This window comes from Dermacentor albipictus, chromosome 1, assembly GCF_038994185.2.
Source record: "Dermacentor albipictus isolate Rhodes 1998 colony chromosome 1, USDA_Dalb.pri_finalv2, whole genome shotgun sequence".
NCBI classification, from domain to species: Eukaryota; Metazoa; Arthropoda; class Arachnida; order Ixodida; family Ixodidae; genus Dermacentor; species Dermacentor albipictus.
The window spans coordinates 113142945-113170675 of record NC_091821.1 but is presented as its reverse complement, the minus strand read 5'-3'; the positions used below and the strand labels follow the sequence as shown (position 1 = coordinate 113170675).

At 47.4% G+C, this 27731-nt stretch overlaps 1 protein-coding gene across 4 annotated transcripts in view; it reads left to right on the top strand.

The window, feature by feature from the left end:
* stumps (DBB domain-containing protein stumps) overlaps positions 1-27731 on the top strand; it is a 166268-nt gene that overhangs the window by 47361 nt on the left and 91176 nt on the right. The window contains exon 1 of one of the 4 annotated variants that reach the window (XM_070524878.1): positions 9300-9438. The exons of 2 other annotated variants lie outside the window; for them this stretch is intronic. Coding sequence is in view for 1 of the 2 variants with exons in the window: in XM_070524846.1 (XP_070380947.1) it covers positions 9341-9438 (98 nt within the window). In the remaining variant the exon portion in view is untranslated. Of the gene's footprint in view, positions 1-9299; positions 9439-27731 lie in introns of those variants that run through there. One more of the 4 variants, XM_070524846.1, reaches the window with a different exon arrangement.

Here is a 27731-nt window from a genome sequence, read left to right as displayed (position 1 = left end):
ATTGTTACAGATGACTACATCTACGTCGGCAGAACATGCAGCTCTCCATGCCGCTATGACTTACGTCACCGAAGAGCCGACAGAGAAATGGGTTGTATTTTGTGACTCTAAGGCAGCTCTTCACAGCATCAAGTCTGCATTACATCTCAGAACTTACGAGCATATGATAGCCGACATCAGGGAAGTACACCACCATGCTCTGGAAATAGGGCACAACATTATATTTCGATGGATTTTCACTCATTGTGTCATCGTCAGCAACGACTTGGCTGACAAGGCTACCCGGTCTGCCCACGAAGATACCCAGACGCGTCCAATAGCTTTGGCGAGGTCGGACGTTGCCAGGGAACTTCGCCTACATGCACGCAAAAAGTCGCAAGATTTCCGGAGTTCAAGTGCCTTCACTTGCCGATTGCATAAACTAGACCCCGTGCTACGGTTACAACTGCCAACTAGCCTTTCCCGCGACGAAACAACCTTGTTCAGCCGCTTGTGGCTACTAGTGGCGTTCACGAACGCTTACTCTTATCGTATAGGAATGGCCGAGAGACCGATGTGCGAGGAAACCATCGAGCACCTACTGTGTACCTGCCCTCGCTACGACGTACAACGCCTCTCTCTGAGGACAATTATAAACCGACTGGACTCAAGACCGTTCTCCGAGTCAAAGATACTGGGACCGTGGCCACATCCGTCACTGGCACGAAAAGCGATTGGTGCACTGGTAAAATACTTAAAGTGCACCGGCTTAAGAGACCGTTTATAGTGTCCCTGTGCATCCTCCCACGCGCACTTAGTGCTTGCTCTCTCCATCTTTTCCTCCATCTATTTCCCTTTCCCTCACTCCTAGGGTAGGGTAGCAAACCGGGTGATCGTCTTGTTGACCACCTCCTTGCCTTTCCTGTCCTTGCTCTCTCTCTCTCTCCCTCTCTCTCTCTCTCTCTGTAACTGTATTACTTGAAGAGGCAAAGATTACTAGCACGAGAAATCGAAATGCATAATCAACTAACTGCCAAAATGCCACTAATTACTTTTTAACTAATTACTTCACGGCACGTATTGCAGTTTGCGAATTGTAGCCGGTGAGTTCGCAAGGCGTAGCAAGTTGTAACGAATTATTGTGATGACGCCATTTTCGAGATATTGATTCCAAAAGTCTGCTACGAAATACATTGGCGTACCGTAAAACGGCGTTTTTGATAAGGGAGTTGAACGACGGCGCATTTTTTGCCTCAAGTTTGACGGCGGATATCTCGAAACCGGTGCCTCCTGAATATTCGTTCCAAATGTATATGCCTGGCAAAATAACTTAATTGGTGCACTTCGTAAATTGCAATATATGCCGTAATTTATTAGTTGAAACGCAATGAGTGAAATCTTGTTAATTTGTTAATTACACATTTAGATTTGTTCTGCAAGTAATGTCCACCACGTCGAACAATCCAGTTCGAGGATTATAAGTGTTGTTTGCGCCACAGACGATTTTTTTTTAAATTCTGAATTGTCTCAAGAAAGAAAACAAAAACACCTGGTATATACTGTTATTATGTGCCACGGGCAATCTTTAAGGATTCGGTACAGACTCCAGGAAAAGAACACTTCGTTTAGTATACAGTTCCGCTCGTATAGGAAGTCCTGCCCGCTGGGACGTCGGCGCTGGCCTAATTATCGCGGTAGCAGGGCAGCTACCGTGGCACATGACGGCGCGGGGTTGGTAGACGGCCGTAGTCGAAGATGTATTCACTGATCCCAACAATGTATTCATTAGATCCCAACCAACTCGCCCAGCAACAAGTTCTACTCAAGAGGACGAGCTCGGGATTGGCAGCAGGAATGAAGCCGCAAACCGCTACGTGCTGTCGCAGTAATATACGGGGTGATCATGTTTGAGTTTTGCGAAATTAAAAAAAAAATGCCTGTTGCGGATAACATAACTCTAGTGCTTTAGCTGTTTTATTCAGAGAGGCGTACATTACTTGCACGAGTAATGAAAACACATATTCACCTAATTAACAAAAGCCACGAATTAATTTCTTAAATAATTACTTTACGGCACATGTTGCAATTTACTCATTGTAGCCAGCGAGTTTGCGAGGGGTACCCACTTGGAATAAAATTCCGGAGTGACGCCACTTTGAAGATATGCGCCATCAAACTCGCCGTAAAAATGCACTGTTGTTCCACTTTTTTAACAAAATGCTATTTTCTGCATTGAAGCACAAAAGTAACTGGAACGCGCATGTATTTCGTCCCACACTTTGGTAAGTAATATCACGAAAGCAAGTGTCCCCCTTTAAATTCATTTGAAGCGGATGCTTCTTACATAATCACCAGCTACAATTCTTAAATTGAAATTCAAGCCGTAAAGTAATTATCTAAGAAGTAAATTAGTGAACTTTTGTTAATTAGTCGCATATATGCATCGACGTATCTGGCTGGTAATGTCCGCCTCTTCGAATAATGCAGCTCAAGGACAATAATTATGCCATCTACCACAGGCGACCTTTGAAAATTCCGTAAAACTGAGAAATGATCACCCCGCACAGCAGGGGAATAACAGTCCACTGCTCTACCAGTGGGTCGGTAGCTTTTGCTCTTGCATACATAATATAACCTCGTACAGAGAGGCGTGTCAACTTGCATGTTGACAGGAACGCTGCTGACATACTTTAGCCAGAGCATGACTATTATGCCACATGACGGACGACTAGCTTGCCACATGTTCTTCCCCTCGTTTGTCATTCGAGTTGCTGAGAAACTTCCGGACGTAAAATAGAACCAGAATTATCGAAGGAATCTGATAGTACTGACGCTCTCTTTTATTCACGCATGACCTGAATTACGTCTTTCTGAATCAGTTACCTGGACAAAATGGAAGTACTGCTCCATCATCTTCTATCTATCCATCCACCAGCATGTCTTTACAATGGTTGCGCGCCCTTAGATCAACTCCCTTTCTGAACATCTAAGAGAGAGAGAGAGACAAAGAGGAGGAAAGACAGGGAGGTTAGCCAGTGTAAGTACTGGCTGGCTACCCTGTGCTGGGGAAAGGGGTAAAGGGAATAAAAGGAGAAAGAAGAAGAAGAGGAGAAAAAAAATTAAGGAAATTCACGCAGTACCGCGATACTACGCGATACAACACTCAAAGGCGATCGCACAATTCGCAAGTCCTTAGATACTTCAGCAAAGCCTTTAAGGCCTTGATTGCCGAAGCCCGTCTGGACCAGTGTCCTAGAGCCTTCTCCTCTGTAAAGGGGCGATTGTCCAGTTTTTCGAGCGCGGTTACGAGCACTGTTCTTGGCACTTTGTAGCTGGGACAGTCACAAAGGAGGTGCTGAATCGTCTCCTCGCAGTCGCAGGTGCCGCAAGTAGGGCTGTCGGCCATTCCGATGCGGAATGAATAGGAGTTCGTGAAAGCGACGCCGAGCCACAGGCGGCACAGAAGTGTTGCTTCCGCTCGTGGTAACCCTGGTGGTAGCCGGAGTTGCAGACATGGATCCAATCTGTGGAGACGTTCGTTCGTGAACTCACTGGTGTTCCACAGATTCTGCGTAAGCTCGCGGGCGAGGGAGCGAAGACTTGTGGCTGCGTCTGTTCGTGACAGTGGTAGTGGTACAACGCGGGCACCGTCGTGGGCCGATCGGGCGGTATCATCCGCATGATGATTGCCCGCAATTCCGCAATGACCCGGTATCCACTGGTAGATGACGTTGTGCCCTTTGTTTATTGCTTGATGGTGGAGTAGTCGGATGTCTGCCACTAGTTGCATATTTGGTCCGTGGTTGAAAGGGGCCATCAGACACTGGAGAGCTGCCTTCGAGTCACATAAGAGGGACCATGACTGTGACGATTTGTGACAAATAAACTCTAAAGCAGCACGGATAGCTGCGAGTTCTGCAGCCGTCGATGATGTTACGTGAGACGTCTTGAACTGAACATCTAAGCCTCACAATGCCACAGTATACAGCTAAATATTTCGCGACGCCTTCGTGGATTTTTGTAAATTTGTAGTTTCCCTCTATTCCTAGCGTATTTTCGCTTCCTGTAAAGCGTTGGAGCTCTTGTTCACTTGCAGCTTTGTTCTATTTTCCTTTGCCAGACATAGCTTCCAAACCACATGCTTCTTGCTGGGCCATCTGGCTCTCTGCATCCTCTTCGCCTTCCTGCTGCGTTTTCGAGATGTGTGCCTTCTTGAGTGATTAATGTAGCCGTTAGGCTTTTGCCTTGCTCTTGGACTTGAGATTTGTTTTTAATGTGGACATGCTCACGATCTACAGTGAAACATCCGCTCTAATATTTCTTCATACATTAGTAACTATGTCGACGTTATGACTGCTCGTTCTTAGTATTCGTACATTGAAAGTGCTGTGAAGCACCGCCCAACTATACTGCCTTCGTCAAATTTTTTTGAATGGTGGTTTTTCAACATTCTACTTTTCAGAGTATTTCTTTTATTCTTTCGTTCTTTCGCGCGTTTTATTTCCATCTTCCTCTTTCATCCGAGAGGTCCAAATTTCCGTCTGTAGCCGTTGTTTGTTCTGGTCCACGTCTTTCGCGCCACTCTCGCAACTTGCGAACTCCTGGTCCTGGTCGTGCTTTGCTTGTCGCAAAGTTCTGCTCACAGAGCTAGACGCTCATCACCTCTTCGATGAATTGCGGTCAGGGGCTCCCTCTTTCTGCGTGAGATATCCATTCTCTCGTTTTTGAACAGGCGTGCCCTAAGCTCTCTTTCTCCGATGTCCTCGTCGTTTTATCTTGTCCGGACACCATGTTCATTTGCTCTTCCTTCACGGACGATAGCTTCCTTGTAACTTCGTTCTGAACTCTGGTCATGTCAGGTCGACCGATGCTGTGAATCACAGTGTTACTCCATAAACATCCTTTCTTCACCATAGCTCGCAAGGCAATGACTCCTCTTTAGGTGCGTCACGACAGCTATCTTGATTACTCCTTAATTTCCTTTCATAGGCTTTGCAAAGTGCTGTGCATTCTCTCGCATCGTGGACGCGTTTCCTCTCACTATAAGTTTTATGCCCAGCTCATTTATCAGCTTGAGCTCACGAATCGTAGTTATTATTCTGGCCCAATCCATCTCCAGTGCTCAGGAATCCTTGACTGCGCCAGAATAACAACAGAGTCTTCTTAGAGGAAGAGTTACTCTCTTGCTGTACAGGTTATCCCAGAAGAATGAAGCAAGATTGAGGCAAGTCCAAGTTGTGTCTGGCACTGAGACGAGTATATACGGAAACCTTTGCACATGGAAAGCCTTACAGGCACTGCGGACGCAGCGGCAGAGAAGGCGCTCTGTTCCTCTGACTAACAAGCCTTGAAAGACTTCTGGGCACGCAGAAAATAAAGCGAAAAGCGCGATAGTCTGGCGCCTCGTTCCCAGCCGGGACATTCGTTCCTCGTTGACTTCCTCCCGCCCCGGTTCGCCGTTCATAACGCTCCTTCTCCGCACGTCGCCGAGTTTTCCCATCGCGTCTAATTCCGGTCGGTCGAAGCCGCTGGCGCCTATTCTGGCCGCGGCTCCCACGTCAACCGCGCCAGCCATATGACGAGCGGAATTCAGCCGGATCTTGACTATACGACGGCAAGTTAGTATACCGCATCTCGTTTGTGCTGTGCGGCCATTGAGCTCCCGTGTAATCACTGCATATCAGCTTCACGACCTACTGTACCCTGCGATCCCTGCATACTCATCCGACTTTGAAACAGTGAGCCTTGCCTTCAGTCTGTTCACCACTTCAGTTTTCTTCACCTGTGTCTTTGTTTGCCTTTCTTCCTCGCTGATCGCCTTAGGAGCACGCTTTCAGTTCTGGACGTGCTGTGGCATAGCGCACTTTTTCGCTCGAATGTTCAATAATTACTCGACACAATTGTCCGTCACTGCGTGCGCATTGAATGAATTGCTTTCGTATTGCATAGAATGCTGTCACACCCCAAGCACTCGCTTGGTTCTGCCCGAACCCCGTGCGTGCCAAGTAGCTTCCTTTATTGTCCCGCCACAACTACGTTTTTAAGGATGAAAAACTATCTTGTACTCTATCTTGTACTCACTTGTACCCTAAGAGCCCGGTAGGCATTGCATAAGTGGAGTAAAAAAATTAATAAGACAAGATAACACAACTTCTTAGCCATACGCAGCTAAACACGAAAACAAACTAAACAAGTACAGGAAAAAAACTGTATTGCAACGCCACTGCGATGTGTAAAAAAAGATCATGAAAATTCTTACAAGTAATACTAATAACCACCAGTGTATAGATTTAGAGAGCACTTTAAACTGTTTACAAATGCGTCGTGGTACATGTATCGTCAGCCGGGAGCTGATTTTGTTGACGGATTGCAAGGAGGAGCGGTGATAAAAAAGCGCACTTAAAAATAAATGTAGTAAATACCTAGAAAATGCATGCGTTTAGTAGCTTAATATATATTTTACTACCTTCTTACCAGCTCTGTACTAACCAGGAGCTAGTGAAACTATTAAGTGCTGCCGTTACTACTACTAAACTACTAAGAAGCCAGAAAGGCTTCTTAGTCGTTTTTACTGAGTAATCTCCTACGTCTTCTGACCGTGGTATATTATGGTGTGATTGTGACAGTCTCAAAGAAATTTTAAATAAGCTGTAGTTTCGTTCACTATGTTTGCATTAACAGTTATGTGCGACGTCTTAGCACACATATATAGAGACAGTGGGTGATAGAAATTTGTGTACAAAACTTTGATTATTTATCCAATTGCGTAGGTGCTCACCGGTGTAACATGTGCTCCCCCAAACTGGGGTATAAATACTCGTGAAGTTGCTCTTCGTAGGTGCTGCGTAGCACATTTCTCGTTTTTCTGTATGTGTTCTTGTTTATTGTTGCTTGATGTCTTTATGTAGTGCATGTTTATCCAGAGTCATTATGCCGTAACGTCCCTGGTAAGCATTACGTATACCAATAATTTATTAGTAATATATAGCGAAATTTCCAGAACACTGAAAATAGCACGGAGTACTGCCTACAGCAGGTATTACCAAATCCAGACTAGGCGTTTTCCACAGTCGTTGAAAAAAAAGCAGTGTAAAATCATTGCACTCTACCGGTGCTAACACGTGTAGAAACGTGGGAGGTTAACAAAGAAGCTTGAGAACAAGTAAAGGACCGCGCAAACAGCGATGGAACGAAAAGTGTTTGGCTTAACGGTAAGAGACGGGAAGAGAGCAGTTGCAGATCACAGAGAGAGCAAACGCAGATATATCCGATATCGTATAAGTTGACATTAACAGAAAAAAAAAAGAATGTAGCTGGGCAGGTGGTGTAATGCGTAGGGCAGATAACGAGTGGAGCATTAGAGTTACCGAATAGGTGCCAATGGAAGGAAGGTGTAGTTGAGGACGGCAGAAAGCTAGGTTAGGCGATGAAATTAGGAAATTTTGCAGGCGCAAGTTGGAATCAGCTACTGCAAGACAGGGGTAATTTGAGATCCCAGGGAGAGGCTTCGTTCTGCAGTGGACATAAAACTAGGCTGATGATGATTAGCGAAATGATGCGGTTCTCTTATTTCATATGCATTGTTTGACTGTTTTATGTTTTTACAGTACCATCGACATACTATGCCAATGCAAGCGGCACTTATGGCTCCCACTGTATTGTTATTAATTATATCTCAGTTACGTTAATAACTAGACTACAGACGTAGTGAATATGATTAATCATGATTACTGATAATTACTGGTGAATGATTACTAACATACAGTCAGTACTTACAACGACCTTTTTACTAAGAGTTAGCCTTTCAGTTGGTGATATTTTATAGCTTCAGCAGGTTTCGAATAGTGCTATCATTTTACTACCTTCACTTACTAAAAAAGTAGTGCTTTTTGTAACAAGTAACGTGCTAGTATTTAGTTGGTGAACATGACGAACTTTCTTTTTTTTTCGTACGGATAAAGATATAGGTCCTACTGTGAGTTGCTGATCGAGTCACGAGGGCACGATAGGCGGATTTGATGTAACGTATAGCGCGTGGCGCGGAATTGTGGTAAATCTTTTGAAAAAGAACGGATATAAGTGTGATTTGTTGACGTTTCTCTATCAGAGATAAATTAATTGGCGATCTTATTCGCGGTACGCTTGATAGTATAGTGTTGAGTGGTTCATTTATGTGGTAGGCCTGATGTGAGTTCCAAATGAGAGATGTGTACACAATTTTAGAGCGTACTAAGGCGTTGTGAGAAAGAAGTTTAGTGGCGGAGTTAGCCGCTTGCAAATTGCGCCTTAAAAAGGCAAGTGTTTAGATTCCTTGCTAACTACTGTGTCTATGTGAGTATTCCGTGACAGACCAGAATAATGGACACCCAGATCATTCACAGTGCATACTGAAGGTATAGGCACGCGATTTAATGGGTAGTTATACAATACTGTTGTCAGTAAGCCTAATGACTTTTGTTTTGCTGACGTTAACTTACGTTTCCCACTCGTTACACCATTTACTAAATTTATCTAAATCAGCCTTTAAGTAGTTAGTGTCCACAGGGCTGCTAATTTGTCTAGAAATCACGCCGTCATCAGGAAATTGTCTCACCGTAGAACACAGACCACTACTTATATCAATAATATAAGTAACAAAAGCAAAGCTCGCCCATTATTGATAGAACGGTATGTCTGCGTGTGCAATACTTTGAAAACGCGATCATTTTTAGGTGGCTTGTATGTGGTACGGCGATCAGGAAATCATTTTGAACCTGCCCAGCGCAGTCCCCCAAGGCTATAGGGAAACAATATCTTAGTTGTCGTCTTGTTAAATGACGCGTTTACCTTATACTCTCTCGCGCTTTTTTTTTTATCCATGATTGTGAAAGTTCAGTGTCTATGTGTTCGGTCAAGTGCCCTTTCAAGTGCCCTTTCAAATGGCCAGTGCAAGCTGGCAGCCGACTCCCGAAACAGCCATTCCGTTATCATGTGTTCTTTCTTTTTCCTGTTGAACGTGTTCGTCGTCTCCCCCCCCCCCCCCCCCCTTCCCCCGACCCATGGACACGAGACGAGGGTGAAAAAGGGGCGAACTCTGCCTTCCGGTCTACAGCACCATCCGCGTGGACGGACAAACGTGCTGTCAGCATCACCGCTTGATGTCACTTTGCCACTGATTCACTCACACGGTGGTTAATCACTCCGCCGGCCTTCCAATTTCCGGCAGCAGCCTGATAACGCGTTGCGTTCGCCGGCCACACCGCCCACTATTGGCCAGCGACAGGATTGCGTCATTGCGTCGCCTTCCCGCTTTGGTAAACAGATCATTTTGTTCGATAACACGGGACCGCGCTGTCGATTGCATTGTGCAATAGCCATTTGAATGCCAGGTCTGCATCTGTCCTGTGTAAAAATTATTAGGTTTTCCATTCGTCGAATTTTGTTTTCACGAAGTTATCGTGCCTGCGGAGGAAACAAGAGGTAAGGCCTACGTTTTAACAAATATTACTCAATGAAGCCGTGAAAGCCTTCCAATACTTCGCTTCCGGGTGCATAGGTTTAGGCTTTCAAAGTGCTCAGTGTTCTCGCGTGGATGCGTGTAAAAGTCATTGAACGGGATTCAAAGCAACCAAATAAGTGCAGGTATAGATGAAGCAAAGGGGGGAGAAGACCAACCTGAAATTTTATGTATATAATAATTCATGTGTTTCAGCTTTTAAGTAGATGGAGACGTTTGTGTCCTCGCAATCTCTGCTGTTCATGTTTACCTCTTACGTTGGTCTATTTCTACTTTTCCGTAACTTCTTTCAAGAAAGTAGTCAGTTTCGAAAGTTTAATGGAGGTAGGGAGGAGAGAGCTGTGCTTCCGCAAAAAAAAAAGAAAGAAAGCAGATCCGAACGATTTCTGCGTGCAGCGGGCAAAAGCGTTCAACAACGTGCAGGTCGCAAATACCAGTCATTACAGACTGGAAATCCGAGTGCCAGGATGGAGTGAGGGCCCAGGGCACTGAAATGTTCACCTTTTTTACAGATACCGCGCCTCGTAAGCTCTTGACGGCCACAGTGCCGTCATTATGCATCAGAATCACCAACTAGCCTAAGCCTGTTAGTGGAAGTCGTTCTCATCGCACACCTGACTGATGTTTCTTCCAGCTTTTATTGCAATAGCAATTGTATGGACACTCCAGGCGCATTTTTTTCCGTCGCCGTGATTTTCCGTATCTAAAGTCCAAGGGGGCGATAACACCGTCGCCGCGCGTCGTATGCTGTATGTGCGAGTGAAAGCATGGGAGGGGAGCCGACTGCGCGGTTCAATCCGGCACGCGCGAAGGAGGAAAGCGGAGAGCAAATACGCCGTCTTCCGTCGCGCGAAAGGCTGTGGGAAGATGGGAGGGGGGGGGGGGGGGGCGGCGTTGTCCGTAAACTGCGTATTTCGCGACCGGGCGGAAGGGGAACTGACGATCGCGGCTCAGTCTCGCGCGCGATAGGGAAGAACGAGCGGAGGCAGCGCGGGAAGGATGGGGGCGGCTTCGACTCCGCCAACAACTGCGTAGTTGGCACCGCCGCGCGCGGTCGCGCGCGCCTAAGTGATCTGCAGACGGATCATATACCTTTGTGCGCGCTGTGCTCTCGCCATTATTGCGTTGAAGCGATGGGCAGCACGAAGGTGACTTAATTCGCGCGCTGCTGCTGCCGCGCTTGCTCACACCAGCATTTTGACAGCGAGTGTCCGCGCTCAAAGAATGTGATGCGTTCATGCTTGCTTGTGCCCGCTGACACTGTGCTTGTTAATTCAGTTATACTCGCAGACAACTTTCTGTGGCTATGCAGGGAAAGCTACGGAGGAAAAGCGCGCACAAGTGGGAGCGCTTCTGAAAAGACTCCCGCGTTTTCATTCACGTTAGTTTAGGCTGGGGAAGAGAGAACACACAAACCTTATTAGCAACAGTTAAATAGGGCAAAACACACCACTGAATATAAAGGTTTACTTATTTTGCGTCTTTTCCCTTCCGCGTCAGGCCAAACGCGAAACCGTCGCACGTGGAAGCTGCGCCGATTCACCTCTCTTCCGAGCTACCAAAAGCACTGTCAAATGCTGGCAGACTACTTGGCGCGGTAACGCATGTGCAGAAGCTCCGCCCTCGTAGCTTTCCCTTCGTAGCCACAGAAAGTTGTCCGCAATTATACTAAGCGAATGTTTCCAAGTTCCTACGGCCGATAAAACTACTGTCCTTACTTCGTATGTCTACTAATTTGCCATGGCAATCGATGCATCGCCGGCGAAACTGCGACTTTTTTTCATTACGCATCGTGTTTCAGAATATCCGATCTAAAAATAGCGCGAGCACAGAGCGTCGCTCTCCTGCGCGTCCTGCACCGCCCTTGCTCTCTTATCTCCAGTTAAGATATAGCCACATGGGCCATCGTTTTTTCGTTTCCTCGCCCGGTCTTTCTTGGTGCGATAGTGGCACACGTAGCCAGCCAATTTCGCCCGCTGCCCCCCTCCGCAAAACGCTCAGCAAAAGAGCACCACCACCGTCACCGCACGACTTCCACTCCCTTCTTATTTTGCGTATGGAACGATTCGTCCCCATCTGTGCTTGTACCTCCCCGCCCAGACCGCGACTATGCTCCGTTTGACGACGCTCTTTGGTGCTGCCGGCGGACCGAGCGTGGTCGCGAGTGGCCCACGTGGCGCTGTTTAAGAGGGGCGGCACGCGGGAACACTTCCGCTGGCGTGGTGGGCGCACCGGTCGGCCTCGACTGCCTCGTATTTCCTCTAAAGAAAAAAAGTTACATCTCCGCGCCACCCGCGCACTCCTATACCGCATATAGCACCGCCCCAGTGCCGGCACTCGTTCTTGCCCGTCGAACGACGTACGGTATTTCGCAACGTGCGGCAACAACGTGTGGTGGAATCGCAGGATTCGGTTGGCCGATTTGAGACAAACGCCGCACTGGAAAGAAAAAGAAAAACGGTCACTACATTATACGGGACGCTCCGCAGTACTTGACCTTGGTCCCGTCTTGGCCTCACGAAAACCGTGCAGCGCTATGGAAGCTAGAGAGCTTCAAAAACGAGTAGCGCACAAAACACACGGACAAGCAGGGGCGCCAGATGGGGCAGGCGCAACCGGCGCAGTGGAGCGCCCTGTCCCATCCGTTCTGCCTCTTTTTGTCTGTGTGTTTGTTCGCCCTACCCGTTTTAGACGCTGCGTAAGGTAACCCAACCACGCTGTGTAAGCTAGCGCAACCACATGGTGTTACAAAGCTAGAGTTACTGGTTCATAAGATGGTCCGAATCAATTGTTCGAAGCGCGGACATCGCATACCGTTACCTAACTTCACCGATTTTATACAACAGGCACGATCACCCATACACATCGTCTACATGCTTTGAGCCGCAACGTAGCAGAAGTAGACAGACACATTTCGATTGCCGAGCCTGGCGTGAGAGAAGCATGGCGGCGATAAGCTCCGCTGCTCCCTTCTCGGCATCTCCGCTTGACTATGTGTGTCGTCGGCCCGGTATATAAAGTCACGGTTCAGAGCGCGAATGTATCGGTGTTATGAAGGCGTTGTTGCGACAGTTTCCCATCCACAGTCGGTCAACACCACCTATAGATAGCACTGGGCGCCGTACACCGAGACGACCACACAAGCATGCGTCGTCTTCTCGCTCGTCCTCGCTTTCCGTGCTGTTCACGTTGTGGAACCTGTCCAACTCTGGCAAGTCAACACGTTACTTAACATAAGGACCCACCGTATTTGCTTAGTGGCTTTGGCATATAGCGCTGCTAAGCATGAGATCTCGGCATCAAAGCCTGGCCGCGGCAGCCGCCTTTTAATAGGGGCAAAATGCAAAAACGCCCCTGTACCGTGCACTGGCTGCACGTTAAACAACTCCTGGTCGTCAAAATTATTCCGGAGTCCCCCAACACAGCATGCCTCATAATGATATTGTGGTTTTAGCTCGTAAAACCCCAGAATTTAATTTAATGTTAACTTAACATAAGGGCATTGTCGTTTTGGACGTCGCATAGTGCACCCGACCATCCGCAAGCGGGGACGGCGAGTAATGCCACCAACCGCGTTTTCGGTTGGTAATGGATATGCCGGTCTAGTTGCGTGGCGCTGGGGTCCCAAGCGCATGCATGCTGTGTATACAGGTGACGCTCGGTCGGCGCGAGCTTATCAGAGTATCCGGTGGTCCGTTGAACAGACGCATGCAAATGTTACAAATGGGAGAATCGAATCCCAGTTACGATGGTCAGGGGCCCTATAATGTAAAAGTATTCCAATATGGTTTATTCCAATCTCCTGACGTCGAATTTACGTAACCGCTGACGCAAGCATCGGGCGGTCGCCCGCAGGGTTGTCTGAACAGATCAAATGCTCTCCTCGTTCATAGGAGGTCACTTTTGTTTGCTTGAAAAACGAATAACATTGCCTACACTGAGCGGCTTGTCTTATCTAATAAGCTCTCAAGAGGCGAGGAGCACGCTCAGGGGGAGAGGGATTCGGTGGGGCCGAGCCACTGCACTGAAAATCGATAACCGGATGAAAAGGGTTGTACCGGCGTATGCGATTGGTCCGCTTCCCCTTACTTAGCTTGCAGTGTCTCGTCGACAATCGCGGCGTCATGCAATGGAACCTTAAGAATGACACTAAAGCGGATCCCCAGCAAATAAGAGTTGGCAGAACGAGGTCGTAAACGTGCCGACAGTGCTCGAAAACGTTACACTGCCACGCAAGAAGTTTTATTACACGCAAATAAACCCATGCTCTCCGGCAGGTGCGGGTAGCCAGTGCCTGAGCGACCGGCGGCAGCCATCCTTTACTTCTTTCGGAACGGGGCAGCCTGCGCCTATTCAGAAGAAAATTCAGTTTTGTTCGGCATATTAATGCATCTCTAACGCGTACACGTCACTTTGACGCGGTGAGTTTTTGCGGTTTTGTGACGTCGCGTGACAGGCAGGTGAAGAGGGTGCAGCCCGAAAACTTTTTACCAATAGCCGAGGGCTAATGGCGAAGAGGCGTCGAATCAGAAATAACTATTTTTCTTTTGTTCGGTCAAATCACGCATAATCCGTGTGTACACATCATATCAGATGGGGAGCTATCGCGGTTTTCGTGATGTCGCGTGACAGACCGGTGAAGTAGGGGTGTGGTCCAAAATAGTTTTTGACCAATCGCGGAGGGCTGATTGCAGAATTGGAAAAGAAAAGTTTGGAATAGTTTTACGTTATAGCGCCCCAGGTTGAATATACTCGGATAGCATGTCGCACAGCGTGTGATGAAATCGCTTTGTTAGGCCATTGGTTTGGAGGTGGTAGCTAGACGTTGTCTTGTGCACGGTGTTGGACGCTTGCAGAACTTGATTAAGAGTGCTTGAAAGAAATGTGTTGCCTCGGTTGCTCAAAAAACGTGAGGCGTCCCCGCCGTATGTAGATAGCCTGCAAGAAGACGGCCGCTACTTCTGAGGCAGCTCCTGAACGCACTGAGGCTGTTTCAGCGTACCGGGTCAAGCGGTCAACAGCAGTGACGATCCATCTGTTGCCGTCTGGAGTAGGTTGGAGTGGCCCGAAAAGGTCAATGCCGACGACAGAGAAGGGTTCTGCTGGACAAGGAAGTGGTTGTAGCGTCCCGACCGGAGCAGTAGTAGGCCGCTTACGGTGTTGGCAAAGCGTGCACGAGGCAACATATCTAGCTATGCTCGTGGAAAGACCTGGCCAAAAAATCGGCTGAGTATGCGCTCGTGTGTTTTGTGGTAACCCAAGTGGTCTGACGTAGGGTCATCGTGTGAGGCCTGCGGAACTGCAGCGCGAAGAGAGCGCGGTATAACGGGAAACCATCGATGGCTTTCCTGGTGAAAATGTAACGGTAAAGCACGTCGTCTTCGAATTTGAGCAGTTTGAGCTGTTTCCGTAGCCTGGAATTGGGTAGAGATGAAACACCGCTAAGGCAATTGATGATACCATGGCAATAAGAATCGGTGCGCTGGGGAGTGGAAAGCACTGAAGAGCGGTTTGATGGAGTCAAGGAGGAAATCGGTGTAATAGACGATGCATCCTCCGTGCGGCCAATTTGACAAGGTGATGTGATGTGCTCCGATGATGGCGGTAATGGACATCGTGAAAAAGCACGGGCGTCTTGGTGCTTCCTTCCGGACTTGTATATGACATCGAAATCATATGCTTGTAATCGAAGTATCCAGTGGCCAAGGCCTCCAGACAAGTTTTTGATTGTCGACAACAAACATAGAGCATGGTGGTCGGTCACAACCGTGAAATGTCGACCGTGGAGGTATGGACGAAATTTCTGAATGGTCCAGACAATAGCCAAACACTCTTGTTCGGTTATCGAGTACTTCTTTTCCACGAAGTCAGAACGCGGCTTGCATATGCAAAAACGTTTTCGCAAAATTCGTGGTCGTGCTGCAGCAGTACGGCACCAATTACTTGACCACTAGCGTCAGTAGGCAGTAATGTGGGCGCCTTGTCATCAAAATGACAAATAACAGGTGGGGATGTTAGTGCGCGCTTGAGTTCTCGGAACGCGGCTTCACAGTGATCGTCCCAATCGAAGGAACTGGAACTAGCAAGGAGCTTGTGTAGGGGCGAGGCAATGCTGGCGAAGTTCCGGATAAAACGTCGAAAGTATGAGACGAGTCTAAGGAAGCTGCGCAGTTCTTTTGCACGAAGTGGGCGTGGAAAGTTGAGCACTGCGGAAATTTTGTCCGGATCGGGCTGGATGCCGTCATTGCTAACGAGATGACCCAGGACTTTATTCGTTGTGCTAGCGAAACGGCACTTCCTCGTGTTTAGTTGAAGTTCGGCAGTAGAAAGGCATGTGAGCACTTCATCTAAGCGTTGCAGAGGGTCAGTGAAAGTCGAGGAAAACAGGACGATGTCGTTGAGGTAACATATAAAGGTTTCCCACTTGAGACCGTGAAGAACAGTCTCGATCATTCTTTCAAATGTGGCAGGAGCATAGCATAGGCCGAAAGGCATTACGTTAAACTCGTAAAGACCGTCCGGAGTAGAAAAGGCGCTTTTTTCTTTGTCCGCTTCGTGCATTGGAATGAGCCAATATCCTGAGCGAAGATCAAGGCTGGAAAAGTATTGCGCGCCTTGCAAAGAATCAAGGGCGTCATCGATACGGGGCATCGGATATACATCCTTACAGGTGATCTTGTTTAGAGCGCAGTAGTCAACACAATATCGTACTGATCCATCCTTCTTCTGCACTAAAACGACGGGACGTATGATGTTTCTTTTCAGCATATCGGCGACGTTCTCCTCGATGATTTCATGTTCGCCCAAAGAGACTCGCTAGGGACGACGGCCTACAATAGTCAGGCCATCGGTGTCGATACGATGGGAGGCAACGGAGGTCTGTCCGAGGGACGAAGTATTCATATTAAAGGAGGCCTGATGCTTCGTAAACAATTTTAGCAACGCTTCACTCTGAGCAGCAGTAAGGTCAGGACTTATCACGGAAGCAAGGTTAGATGAAGCAGATTTGCTCTGTTGAGGAAGAGCTTTCGAAGCGGCAAGATGAAGCAGGGAGACTGGTTGGGTGTCCACATAACAGGTCACTGCAGAGCCTTGAGGTAGGAAGATTGTGTCAGTGGTGGTGTTTAAATCGGTTATTAATGCAGAGCTTTTTTTGAACCGCGCCAGGCAGGAAGCGAAGACAATCCCACAGGCAAGACAGCGGCCGTAAGGACTTATGAACACGTCGCCATTGGTGATGTTCGTAGAAGAGAGAGTTATGATTTACTCGTGGCCGGGAGGCAGTACAGAATCGGCAGCAGCGAGAAAACGCAGTCGTGGCTCATCGGCACTTCCGCTGCAATGAACTGTCTCGGTCATCTGGACTACACGTTGACGGCAAGAGATTAAAGCGGTTTTCCCTCCAAGAGTTTAAAGCTTTAGTTAAAGTTTAAAGATTAAAATTTTCCCTTCAAAAACTGCACTGGTTAGTTGTCCGGTCGCTGGACATGGAGTTGGGAGACAAGCCGAAGTGGCGGAACAGAACGTCGTTGTGGCGATGGGGAGCGACGTCTCGAGGCACGTGTGTTGTGTGCGGTATTGGAGAAGTCGGCCGGAGATGGAGATCGGCGAACGGGAGGATTATCGTCATAAGTGCGGCAGACTCGAGGAGCTGGCTCATCGCGTTCAAAGGCAGCGTAACCACGACGTTCGTCTTGCTGGCGGCGTCGGCAAAACCGGGAAATATGTCCTCGAAAGCCGCAGTAATAGCAGATAGGCCTCGACGAACGCCAGGCAGAGTAGTAAGGCGGGTTCGGAGCTCGGGGGACTAAAGGTGCCAGGCGATCGGGAACAGGCGCAGGTTGTGTGATTGGAGACGGCGTGGCTGGCATTGCAGCAACCTGGGCGTAAGAAGCCGATTGAGGGCAAGAAGAAGCGTTGGTATGGTGGGCGTTCTGCGGGGAGGCCAATTCCACCTTAATAATGCCGCGCAGGTCAGTAGAAGCAGGTTGAACGTGAACGCTGCTGCAAGGGTTTGAGCCATGCTCTTGCAATTCCTCACGAATTATGGCTCGAATGATAGACCAGAGCACAATACTGTTTGCCAGGGGGTTGTCGGAAAAGTCCGGTTACAAGCGGATTGAACGCAGGGCGTCGAGGCGCTGACATACGGAGACAACGTCTGACACCGTCGAAGGGTTTTGAGCGGCGAGTGCGTTAAAGGCAGTAAATCCTATACCCTTAAGAAGGTGTCGCATGCGGTCAATTTCTGTCGGCATTGTCGACACGGCGGCAAAGCGCGAGGCTGAATGTACGAGGTATACTACTCGCCATAATGCTGGACGCGATCAAACAGCCTCTTTTTCGCAGCTTCCGAATGAACCGTGGGTGTGCCGAAAATCCGCCTTAGTTGCTCCCTGAAAGACGACCAATCACGGAAGTCTCTCTCGTGTTTCAGGAACCATGTCTTGGCTACTTGAGAGACGTAAAATGGTACGTTGTTTAACCTCGATGTCTCATTCCATTTGTTGCACTCGCTGACACGATCGTAGTTGTCGAGCCAGTCTTCAGCGTCCTCATCAGGCAAGCCGGAGAAGATTTCAGGATCGCGATACCGGTTGTTGGCAGGGCTGGGAGTGGTGGCAGGGCTGGTGGCAGGGCTGGCACTTGAACCAAGCAGGTGTAAGCTGCGGGCTGGTCTTGCGACATGGCGGCCTCTTGGCGTAAGCAGCGTCCCGAACGTAGCTCCAGGAGGGATCTTGAAGAGGATTGAGGTCGAAGGGATCTTAAAGCGCCTCCACCACTTGAAATACCATGGTCGAGGCTACGCTTTATTCCAAGAAAGAAAAGTGGCACCGACGCAAAAACGAACACGAGCCGATGATTGCTGCTGACTTTGTAAAGATGAAGATGAAGTTAAATTTCACAGCCCGAGTACTCTCGGTGGTGTAATGTTCCTTCGTCTAATTGCTGCATACTTGGCTATCACTAATAATGCTTCACCTTTCCGGCGAAACTGCAGCCTCTCTTTCTCTTTCCTTTTGTGTGTGTGTGTGTGTGTGTGTGTGTGTGTGTGTGTGTGTGTGTGTGTGTGTGAGAGAGAGAGAGAGAGAAAGAGAGAGAGAGACCGAGTGTAAGCACTGCCGCGCATGACTGCTGTTGATTCTGATTTCGAGTGAATCTGGCTTGGCCTCATTTCGGTTACTGAGTGAATTATACATTGTTCCCCAAATATCATGTACCAAGACTTAACAAAAGAGCGGTTGCGTTACTGGAAGAAAACCTAGTGCATATTGTTTCCAGTACAGTGGAGTAGCCGCGAGTCTTTCGTTATTGAGATTTAATTCAGTAATTGCAATTAATTGTTTAACACGAGAAGTACTATCCTAATTATCAAAGTGTCAATGAGGCATTTGAAGGCACAGCCAAGGGACATCTAAGTGCGGTATTTTCAGCGACGTACTAATTGTGTACTATTTTTTTTCCGACTGACAAATTAAACCCGCGAAATATGGAGAATACCGCGTGACTGCGCTCCCACCCGAATCATAAAGCAGCCAGTTTCGTGCTCGGCTGCTGCTGTGTGCTGGCGCCCCAACCTTGATGATACCGCAGAAATGGAAGACGTGACAGCTAGACTTCGCTGGGAAGCTCATCCATCACTCCTTCAAGGAATTCGTTCACGTAACGCTGTCTAGTCAGTTTGTGATCGAAGAAGATGGGACCGATTATAGCACCGGCGTAAATTCCGAACCACGCATTGAGCGACCACTGTTACTGGTGCCGAGTCTGCTTTACCCAGTGTAGATTAGAGTCCCTCCAACAGCGTGCATTCTGCAAATTTACCTAGGCGTTTCTCTGAAAATTGGCTTCATCTGTGCACATGATGTTGCTCAAAAAAGTCCAGTGACTCATCGGCTTTTGTGGGGACCCAATTCGAGCAATCTAGACGTTTCTACAGGTCCCTATCATTTAAGCATTGGTGCTGGTTAAGGTGGTACGGGTGAAACGCCCGTCATTTAGAATCCTTCAAACTGATAACTAGGATATTGGTACCTGGGCGGACACATCCCGCACGCTAGCATGAGGGTTTGAGGCTATAAATGCTAGAACATCCGTGCGTAGGCTAAGACTCAAAGATGGAGTCCTCCTCCGCTGTTTCTCGAAGCTGCCGGTTTCTCTCGCGTTTTCATAATTTCTGGTGATATTCGATGCGTTTTGTCTATCGCCACACTTCCATGACTGATATATGTGTTTGCGGCCTTCATCTTGTTGCCATTTGCAGCTTCCAAGGCAAGGATCATGTTTAACTTCTACTCATTAGAGAAACACGTGGTGACTGGAACGACCTTTAAACCTTTGCAGTGACGTTGTCAACTCGCTTTTGTGGGGATAGGTTTAAAAAAAAGAACATGCTTGTTTTCAATAAACACCAAACGCGACGTGTTACTTCGGCCGGCGCGCGGCAGATAAGGCTCGAGCGCAATTTTTTTCTTTATTTCTTTTATTTCATTCTGGGTAACTCAGAGGGAGCCTGTTCGAGGGCGCTGCTTTAGATGCGGGTGGGAACGCATATTTTTCATATTTCGCGCAGTTTATTTCTCAGTCGGAAAAAAATTTGTACGCAATTAGTACGTCGCTGAATATAGCGCAGTTAGATGTCCCTTGGTTGTGCTTTCAAATGCCTGATTGACACTTTCGTAATTAGGATAGTACGTCTCGAGTTAGGTAGTTAATTACGATTACGTAATTAAATCTCAGTAACTAAAAAATTACTGGCAGCTCCTCTACTGTACTGTAAACAATATGCACTGGGTTTTCTTCAAGTAACGCATTGCTCTTCTTTTTAAATGTTGGTGCATTATAGTTAACTGGGACACCTTTTATATATTTATGACCTTTGCATGCAACTGACGATGTTTCCATCCCTAATAAAGGCTGTAAATTATTAGAAATTTTATTGTGTGAGTCGTTGGCATTGTTTACTGGAAAGAGAAGCAATACTGAGACACACAACATTCACATGCATTTCACACACCTTAGATAAAAGACTGCTGAAGGGGTCACTGAAGTCTATAGATTTATTTCATGGTCAAAAAAGCACGCAAAGCAATTTGAATCGTGGTGAACATACAGCAACATATTCATTCTCTAGGCATAGGCTATCCATACCTTTAGAAGAAGAACAAGAAGAAGAAGAAACTTTAGTAAAGAATAGTCCGGCAGTTCTTGATGTGGTGGCCTCATACCTTTAGAAATAATTTTTAATTGGCAACCTCCATCTCTTTCAAAAGTGTAATAAACTTTATCCTGTGTGTATATTTAAATATATTGTGTGTGTGCATGCTGATTACAGTGGAAATTTAAAACAATGTTAAAGTGAGAAAATACGCATGAGGCAGCCGCCGCTAATGCTTATAATGTGCGTGTTCTCGTTTTGTCGGGATTTGCGGAAATAAAGCGAAAGTATGAATTAAAAGCCGTGCGCGTTCGCGCCAACAATGGGGTAGTAAGCTATTAACCCCAATAAAACTTCAAGTGAAGAGGTTGAGGAAAGTCAAAAGAAACCTCAAACGATGTGGATGTCAAAGCTCTGGTAATGGCACTTTAGGTGTGTGCGTGCGTGTGTGTGCGTGTGTGTGTGTGTGTGTGTGTGTGTGTGTGTGTGTGTGTGTGTGTGTGTGTGGCGGGGGGGGGGGGTAGGCTTCCACATCGCCCGGGAGGGGGGGAGCTCAGCCCTCCCCCTCCCCCGGAAAACTCAGAAGGGGGCTAGGGCCCCGGAGCACCCCCGTAGTCGGCGCCTATGAGCCCACGTCAATTAAAAATTCCAAGAGGACCCAGAACATTCTGCATTAATGTTCAGGGGTGTATAGATGTGCGCGTCGTATTGTCCGTCCGTCTCACGCGGCGCTTTGCATGATGATACACTGTGTGACATGCCTAAAGAGTTTAGGTTTCTTAAACTCAGCTGAAAGGCGGCTCTGTATAGCGGATCGATTTCCGACATTTCCAACAAGTCAACATGCTTCTCCATTTCCTCCTGGAAAAATATTCCTGCCATGGTTATAGGAATTCTGGTGAGTGAGTGAGTGAGTGAGTGAGTGAGTGAGTGAGTGAGTGAGTGAGTGAGTGAGTGAGTGAGTGAGTGAGTGAGTGAGTGAGTGAGTGAGTGAGTGAGTGAGTGAGTGAGTGAGTGAGTGAGTGAGTGAGTGAGTGAGTGAGTGAGTGAGTGAGTGAGTGAGTGAGTGAGTGAGTGAGTGAGTGAGTGAGTGAGTGAGTGAGTGAGTGAGTGAGTGAGTGAGTGAGTGAGTGAGTGAGTGAGTGAGTGAGTGAGTGAGTGAGTGAGTGAGTGAGTGAGTGAGTGAGTGAGTGAGTGAGTGAGTGAGTGAGTGAGTGAGTGAGTGAAACAACTTTATTTGGTCCACTATAGACGTAAGCAAACTCAACGTCACCTGGCTAGGCCCACTCGGGGACCATCAGGTGAAACCTGACGGAGCCCTCTGGACTGCCAGGATTTGAGAGGTCTGATCCAGGGCCCTAATTAGCTTCATCATTTCCTCTTGGGTGAAAGGGGGACCAGCAGAGTTGCAGCCCCACAGGACATTCTGGTGACAAAATGTTGAGCTTGTACGAGTTACACGATGCACAGAATGGAAAGCTTATTCTCTTTGCTTGCGAGAGCGTTGAAAACCTTTTAGCGCAGTAAACGTGTTGCACTTCACTATATATAGAAAGCAGAATTCCTTGTATACCTCTAACTTTTATTTTATTTTCTCATTGTCTGATAATGTAGAGCTTGTGCTGAGTGATTTGGGATGGACAGTCGCTTTCGCTCTCGTATATAGGTATAGACCGTTTCATCGGGCGAGGAGGATAGGGCGCGCGAAGAGCCTTTCCTCATCTCTGGCTTGGGCGATCCGGCGCGGCGCTGCTTGAAAGTATTGCTGTCGCGTGCCGCGGAACGATTTCGAGATGTTTTAGATGGTACTTTGTGAAATTTGCGCCGTGTCCGTTCATATAAGGTCGTCAGGGAAGCCTTTCGGTGCATCGGTAACTACAGTAGGCGGAAATATCTTTTGGGGGCGCAAAAATGTGACGCGTTTTATCAGCCGCGGTGTACGCACATTATCAGTCGCGGTGTGTGTATGTGTTGTGAACTATTTTGCTTATATCGGTTTTAATTCAACAAAGAAAACCGGTGTCTGTGTATTAGCAGCACGAAAAGGTAAATCTGCTCAATATCTGATCGCTCGGCGTAGGGAGTAAAGCATAAAGCATAAGAGCGCATGCTCGTGCACGGCCAACCTAAGACAACCACGAAACATCTAAGCGGCAGGCGCAATCAGATATTTGTGATGCACCGGCATCGTTCTCGCGCATTTCAAGTCTAGTAGGCTTCAAATTACCATATGTCTACGCTAGCCTTTCTGCATGAGGCCGATGGCGCTGCTCAACACAGCGATCACTGCGGTTGGTGAACCAGCACGGTACATATGCCTTTTTGGCCTGCATACAGCCATAATATATGAGGGATCGCGTAAAAAGAATGCGATGCCTATTTTTGAGGACAAAATTTCCGTAATGCGTGTGAGTACGTCGTAGAGAACGGAACGAACACAACCGAAAAATAAATTCGGTTATCATCCTCTTTCTCGAAAAAGCAAGAGAAAACGGACTAACGCCGCAATAGGGCCTCGCATAGTCACGCCGCACAACGTTTATAAATATATAACCGCTGATACGGTATGTTTGGACCATGCGGTATATAGAACAAAGATATATGTAATCCAGCACCTACCACTGCTTAGGACGCACGCGCAGTTCGTAAACAGTCCCTTTGCTGGACAAGCGTAATTCAGACTGTGAGGTATGCTGCTATCACTTGCCAAAACTATATTATTCAGGGGCGGAAACCTCGTCCATCGAACCAAGTAGTCACGCAATGTAACCTGCAGCGAACAGTTTGAACGCTTGTCAATGTATAACATCACAGCTCCTATCGTAGCAGAATGGTACCCACGCTCACGCTGTTACGATCGTCGCGTATGTTTCATGGCTCCTAAACCACAGCTTAAAAATAGAGGATAATACTGCAATAAGGTCACATTAGTGACAACATTCAGAAATACACAATTCATCTCCTAGGCTGATTGTAGACTCGAATATGCGCGCACACATCGCGCTGCGTGTTCCGTCCACCTCAACGCCAGCAGAAATTCCGGCCATGACGCCTTAAACCACTTCAGCACGTCTCACAGAATCGTTTACCACGTAGAAGACGCACGTCATACTAAACAGACCGCACGACCGCGAAAACAAACCCCAGAACCTGCCGCCGAGCGTATACCTGCCATGCAAAAGACCGCTTTCACCCAAGCCAGTATGGGGCTGCTCATAGGCGGCGCCACTGCGTTCACAATATGGCGGCGCCTACGAAAAAACGGTCTATACCACGGTGACACTTTCGTGCGCTTCATGCAAGATGAATTGCGCATTGCAAGGCCTGTTAAACGCTCCAATGGCTTGTCATTTCGGCGCTGCCGTCTTTGTTATCCTTTGAAGACGAACATGCCAATGAACAAATTGAACTATATTTTCATTTGGATGCTTATTTACAATAAGGTGCCAGTAAATCTATGTCCGCGACATTCTGCTTTACAAATCTGAAGGCTTCGTTTTTCTTTTTTTTCTGAACTTAACTGCGGGGATTGAACACGTTGTCACCAGACAACGTGTTCCTGCTTGTAATCCCTTTAGATAACGGAGTCAATCTCCATTAGCATGAATCGTCCCCTTTTCTTTTCTGTCATCACCTGGAGCTTCCGGCAACTTTTTTTTAGTTAATCATTTATTTCTGTGTACGTAATCTTTAGTAAGTCCGTAAAATGAACACTGCAGATATATGAGGCTGTGCGCGATGCTCTTCTCAACTATTTAGCCTAAAACGGCGAAAGACGGGGACAGAAAAAACACGCATACACACGGGACTTTGTGCATGTGTGTCGTCGTTTTAGCGCTAAAATAACACGAGTCTCGAGCAGCAACTGGTCCAAGCCAAGATGCCGTTGCACCAGTCCCGAGTTTCTCAGTCTTCTCCTTTAACTGCAAATGATGAATCGCATATATAGGTCAGTTCAGCCCAGCAGCTTGTGCAGCCACCGGTCGCAGCGCCCTATAATGCGATGCCGTTTACATGCATGGTGGCGAAGCATCCAGAAAGGCTCCGTGATAGCGGCTCGGCGCCGCATCTAAGCCGCTGAGCTTCTGAGCTTCCTGGGCTCCCAGAAGGAGACCCTGCCGACCGTTAAAGAATTCCTGCTCGCTGCAGTGCAGTGCTGGAGTCGCGTACATAGGCATTTTACCTCTAGCCACAGCAGCGCCTCGACATAAACCGGAAGGCGCAGTGACTGTGCTGCGTGCGTGCGTGCGTGCGTGCGTGCGTGCGTGCGTGCGTGCGTGCGTGCGTGCGTGCGTGCGTGTGCGTGTTAAGAAGCATGATTGTATAAACTCTTTATCAACCAAGAACAGGAAAACACCCAATCCACTTACGGAGCAATGGCAAGTGCCGAAAAGCTCCCGATGTTCTCGTCAGAAACATGCAGAGCCACGGAACGCGGAGCTATTATTATATCCCCTTCTATCACGATGTCTTCGTATACGGAGTGAACTTATTCTTGCTGGTTCCGCACTTTGACGGTAAACAAGATATTTCCCAAATTGTGGAACAAAATACGTGGCCGTTCCAGTTGCTTTTGTGTTTCAATGCATAAAGGAGCGTTTTGTTAGAAGAGTAGAACAGTGCATCTTTACGGCAAATTTGATGGCGCCTATCTGCAAACCGGGCGTCATTCTGGAAACTCATTTCGAGTGGATTCGCCTTGCAAGCTCGCCGGTTACAGTTCGTAAATTGCAATATGTGCCGTAAAGTAATTAATTAAAGTCATAATTAGTGGATGTTCGTTATTTTTAATGTGTTTTTTTATTTCTCGGGCAAGTAATGTCCGCCTCTCTGAATAATACAGCTCAAGGACTACAATTACGTTATCTGCAACAGGCATAATTTTTTTAAATTCCATAAAACCTACAAAATGACCCGCATGTAGAATTGCTGCGCTGCCCTTATTATCAACATGCCCCCGCAACTGCGGATGATGTTCTGCTTTTCTTTGATTGCACATATCTTTTTTCTACCAGTGTCGAGTCTCCTTCTTCACGATTCCACACATTGCCCGTCTGTTACTGCTTCCTCAATTTTTCCAGCGTTGATTTTGGTTATCACTTCCTCTCGTTGAACAATTTTGACAGTTCAGGTAATTCTACCTGGTCGATGTATCTCACCGGCGCACCCGTTTGTAAAGCTTGCAGGTAAAGGGCATCGCCGCATAATTCTTGTTATATTGCTTGTAAGTAATCGATTGGCGTGCGTGAACGTTGTTGTGAAACCGAATTTTCCGGGGTGCATGCGCCGCATCTTTGACGCTTAATTTTTACAGACACCTACATGTTTTACTCACAGATGACGCATACGTGTTTACTGAAGAGAGCCCCAGTCGTATTGCAAACAAGGCGAAACTGAAGACACGAAGAATCGAGGTGGCCGGAAACACCGATAGCACTTTGACTCCGCTCGCCTACGACCGAGCCAAATTTCTGGGAATACTTGGTCGCGCACATAGGTTAAAAGACTGCGCGTTCGCTTTACTTCGTCTTTAAAAAATTCTTCAGTAGGCTTCTTTCTGCGCTGATATTTCTTCTATTTATTAGTTTTTAAGCTTTCGCGTTACTTTTATTATTATTTTGCGCAAAACCTTTCGCGAGAAGAATTGCGAAAACAAGGTGGGCAGTGGGAACCTCGAAACCGAATGTGCGAGGTGTCCAGGGCGAACGGGCTGACTCGTACCGCGCGACCTTCGGCTGGATTGATAGCGTCTTACGCATCTGGTGGGGAAGCGTGAAGAGCTGCGAGGTTGGGGGTGGAATTGGAGAGGTGTCGGAACAACGACAGTCGAACGGGCGGCAAAGTGAGAGCAGCAAGGTCGTCGCCGCCGCTTCCGACGTCGCTGCGCCCACGCCCTCCCGCAGAGACCGTGACCTGAACACGCAATGCCCCGGGGCAAAGTTAGGGGGGGGGGGGGGGGGAGCAAGCGTGTACGAGGCTACTTTGGGAGCGCGGGCTCTGTATTGCGAACGTCTTTTTTCTTTCTTTTTTTTTATTGTGCAAGCCAGAGGGCCGTTTTCACAAAGTAGTTCAGCACGCGAGAGTGTTTCATAACAATGAACGCCATTCAACTGCGGCAGCGAGCACATATGTAATTGTTACCAAAGGCGGCCGACCAATGACAAACAAGTCTTACTAACGAAAGGCTTCGTGAATTCAACCGCTGGTTTGTGGTCGTAGTGAAACAATTCATGAACTCGAGAGGCGCCTTGAAAGTCAGAGGGGAGGGGGGTAGTAATACCTGAAGCATTTTTTTTTTTCATCCAGAAACAATACCACTGACAGAGAGACGCGTGAATTTGTTTTGTTAGGCTCTACCTATAGCGCAACCTCAGTTATAGCGTTCGCACTTTTTAAAGCGAAGCTCTCTTTACGAACACTCCCAGACTTTCCTGAACATGGCTGCTGTGTTGCCGAATATATTTGTGGATATGTATATACAAAAGGTACCAACGAAGTTGCTCATATAAACCTTATATGCTGGCTTCGTGTCTTCAGCTCTGTTCTACGCAACAAAACAATAACTTTCTACCTAAAACCTGTACATATAATATTGGCTTACAAGCATCTCTAAAGCACTCCAAACGTTTAATGGAATGGCGAATTATATTTAACGGATTCTTTTATTTATTTTATATTCTTTGATTTAACCACTCACTGGGTTTTCGGCCACTCCTCGCGAATAGTTATGTTCCACTGAGTGCGATTCCTACATAAACCATCGAGACGTAATGTCGATTCACATCTATCTCTAAAGGACACCGATCTGTCAGCGGAATGGTTAAGTATTTTTCACGAATCATTTTATTTACTTTACTTTTTCTTATTTACCAATTCGGTACGCACTCCGATTTGTTAATGGAATGGCAAAGTATTTAGCGGATTCTCCAATCCTCCGTATATAATGGGTGTGCCCCGCGGGCTGTGACACAATAAGTACAGAATCCCTAAGAGCAGCCGTCAGCCACCTGCTCGACTGCTCGAGACAAGTCTGATTCCGACTGTACAAGTAGCATTTAGAAACAAATCGCATTCGTTCTTAGTCGAGCCATTTTGTGC